The 2842-nt window shown below is 51.7% G+C and overlaps 1 protein-coding gene across 1 annotated transcript; it reads left to right on the top strand.

Annotated features, from left to right (window-relative positions):
• Positions 1-223: 223 nt before the first annotated feature.
• KCNE5 (potassium voltage-gated channel subfamily E regulatory subunit 5) lies at positions 224-655 on the top strand. Its single transcript, XM_007952590.1, has one exon. It carries the CDS (start codon positions 224-226, stop codon positions 653-655), a length of 432 nt encoding a protein of 143 aa, XP_007950781.1.
• The last annotated feature ends 2187 nt before the right edge of the window (positions 656-2842 follow it).

Genomic DNA, 2842 nt, shown 5'->3' with positions numbered 1-2842 from the left:
GGGAGGCGGTGAGGGGGATAAGGAGGCCCCGGCGGCCGGTGCCCCCAGCCACTGCCACTGCGCCGGCCGCCTGAGAGCTGGGTGCCGCCGCCGTCGCCGCGCCCTGCACGCAGCTCCTCGCTCACTCGGTCGCTCTTCGCTCGCTTCCCTCTTCGCTCGCTTCCCTCGCCCAGGGGGAAAGGTCAGCAGCATCTTGGAGTCACCGTGTCACCCCCCGACAGCTATGAACTGCAGCGAGGGCCGTCGGCTGCGCAACCTCCTGAGCCGCCTGCTGCTCGAGCTGCACTACAGGGGCAACGCCAGCGGGCTGGGCGCGGGCCCGGGCCCGACCATGGGCATGGGGGTCGTGCCTGACCCCTTCGTGGGCCGCGAGGTGACCAACGCCAAGGGCGACGACGCCTATCTCTACATTCTGCTCATCATGATCTTTTACGCCTGCCTGGCCGGAGGCCTCATCCTGGCCTACACCCGCTCCCGCAAGCTCGGCAAGGCAAAGGACGAGCCGGCCCAGGCCTGCTCTGAGCACGAGTGGGCCCCGGGAGGCGTCCCAGCCACCGCCGACGCCGAGACTGCCGCCGGCTCCACGGCCGAGGGCCGCCGCCTGCTCACCACCGGAGGGCCACCCGCCCTCCCTCAGGGCACCGAGGGGGTCTAGAGCCACAGCCCCAGCTGGTTCCCTCGCGCCCTTCTCATCTCGCTGATCCCTGGGCGCGACTTCCGCCCTTTCCTCCCCTTCCAGTGTTCTTCTCACCTGAGGCCCAGGCAGTGACGAGAGGCCAGGAGACCTAGCCTGGAAGGCTCTGGAAGAAGAAACACAACCCTACCCATTCCTGGCCATTTTTCTCCCTTCTCCCCCCTTCCTCCATCCTCTCCCGCACATCCAACTGCCCTGAACGGCCTCTGCTCTCTTCAGACAACCCTGACACCACTCTCCAGCCCCCGGGAAACTAAATCCAACACATCCAACACTTGGCATTGACTGAAGCACTGAAGTCTATCAGAACTATGGGCCGGCCGTCTAATTGGCAGCTGCTCCAGGGACTGCTCACTGCAGACCCTCCAGGCTTGCCATCACTGCCAGGCCAGCAGCCGCTTCTCCAGCTTCCTGTTGCCTTAGGGACAGAGACAAAGAAAATGAAGAGACCTCACAGATCTTTTTCCCTCTCTCTCTCTCCCTCTTTCAGCGGGGAGCTAGCCGGACATTAGGACCAATCTGTGGCATAGGATGGACTTAAAAGGGACTGAGGGGAGGGAGATTCCACAGAGAGGGGAAGACCTATGACCCCCAACTGTATGGTTTTCTTGCACCCTCAGTTGTCACCCCAAAGGTAACTTGCCTGATTTTTAGTAGCTCTGCCATCTTCTGCTGTGGGTAGCCATTACTGGGTGTATCACCCCAATACCTCCAAATGCCCCTTCTGTATTGATTCAGTTGTTATCACAGCTGTCTGTTCATTGATGGAATGTGAGACTCAGATGTCCCTGCTCTGTAACCCTGGAAACTGTTAGAGGCAGGTAATAAAGGCTGATTAAACAATAACCCTAACACTCTTCTCTGAAGGATCTTGGCCTTGAGACCAAATAACACACAGAGAAGGAATCCTGTTTGCTTTTGGAAATGATGTTTGGATTTTGGGATAAGGTTGTTGTGATGTCCATATACCTATGTATTGAGTTCCAATTCAATAGTTAAAATTGTGGGGGAAGAAAAGATTAATATGGCTAAATGGGTTATTTTTTCAGCTGTTTCAAGAAGTATGCTAGCATTATTACTTTTCACTCCTTTTCCCTTAATTCTGGAGCACTTTCAAATATCATAATGGAATAAAGATTTCCCGTTTTCCTTTTGTAGTTTTTCAGGATGCATAAAAAAAAAAAAAAAAAACCTCATACCAACCATTATTAACTATTATCAAAGGTAATTTTTAGAAGTCATCTTAATAACTCAAAGTGACTTCTTAAAAGAGAAGGGAAACCACCCCTCCAAAAAAAAAAAAAACCCACTACCATCAAGTTGATTCTGACTCATTGAAAGCCACTAAATAGTGTAAATCTTAAGCCAGAGGAAGAATGCTTGTACTAGGCAACCTTAACTATTGAAAGGTAAATTAGAGGTATGCATTTATTGATTTATTCTCCTTAACAAGAAGGTTGTCAGAAACGGCTGAAATGACAATGATTGTGCTTCATCAAACACACATGAAAGTACCTTTTAGCATTAAAGTCAGGTTGCTTAAATACAGCTGACTTCATAGTAATAGCAGGACAAAGATATTATGGGTCACGTAAATGCATGGATAAAACACAAACCTCATTCAAGGCATTAATATGACCTTCTAGCCGATCTCTGGTAGTGTAGTGCCTAAGGCACTTGACTGCTAACCAGAAGGCTGGTGGTTCAAACCCACCAGCCACTCCTCAGAAGGGAGGTTGCGCAATCTACTTCCCTAGTGTTACTGCCTCCAAAACCCAAGGAGGGGTCGCTATGAGTCGGGGCCTTGAAGATGTAGTAGTCTTGCCCCTCAGGCTCCTCTTCAGTCCTAGCTCTAGCCCTAAGGTAGCCCCCTCTCCTTGCAGGTAGGAACCAGTGATTGGGCAGCAGTCCAAGATAATAAAGGAAGAAGAGAGGGGATGTGTGAGCCACTCTGGCCACGCAGGGAGGTCCGAGGGGATTGTGGAGGGAGGACCCAGACATGCAGCCATTCTAGGGGCATGTGGGAAGTTAGTCCTCAGCCCTGTATTTCAAGAACAGTAATACCCCTCGTTTATATGGCATAGCTAGGAACACAGGGTTGTTTTGATAACTGAAGTATAATCACTGCTTTAGGTGTTACAGCTTTGT

Source organism: Orycteropus afer, unplaced genomic scaffold (assembly GCF_000298275.1).
Source record: "Orycteropus afer afer isolate SDZICR_OR568_19922 unplaced genomic scaffold, OryAfe1.0 scaffold00352, whole genome shotgun sequence".
NCBI classification, from domain to species: Eukaryota; Metazoa; Chordata; class Mammalia; order Tubulidentata; family Orycteropodidae; genus Orycteropus; species Orycteropus afer.
Note: the sequence above shows the minus strand (reverse complement) of the source record. Positions and strands in the feature narration are given on the sequence as shown.

Excerpts from the sequence above, each read along its gene's own strand:
- KCNE5 (XM_007952590.1), top strand. The coding sequence starts at position 224 with ATGAACTGCAGCGAGGGCCGTCGGCTGCGCAACCTCCTGAGCCGCCTG.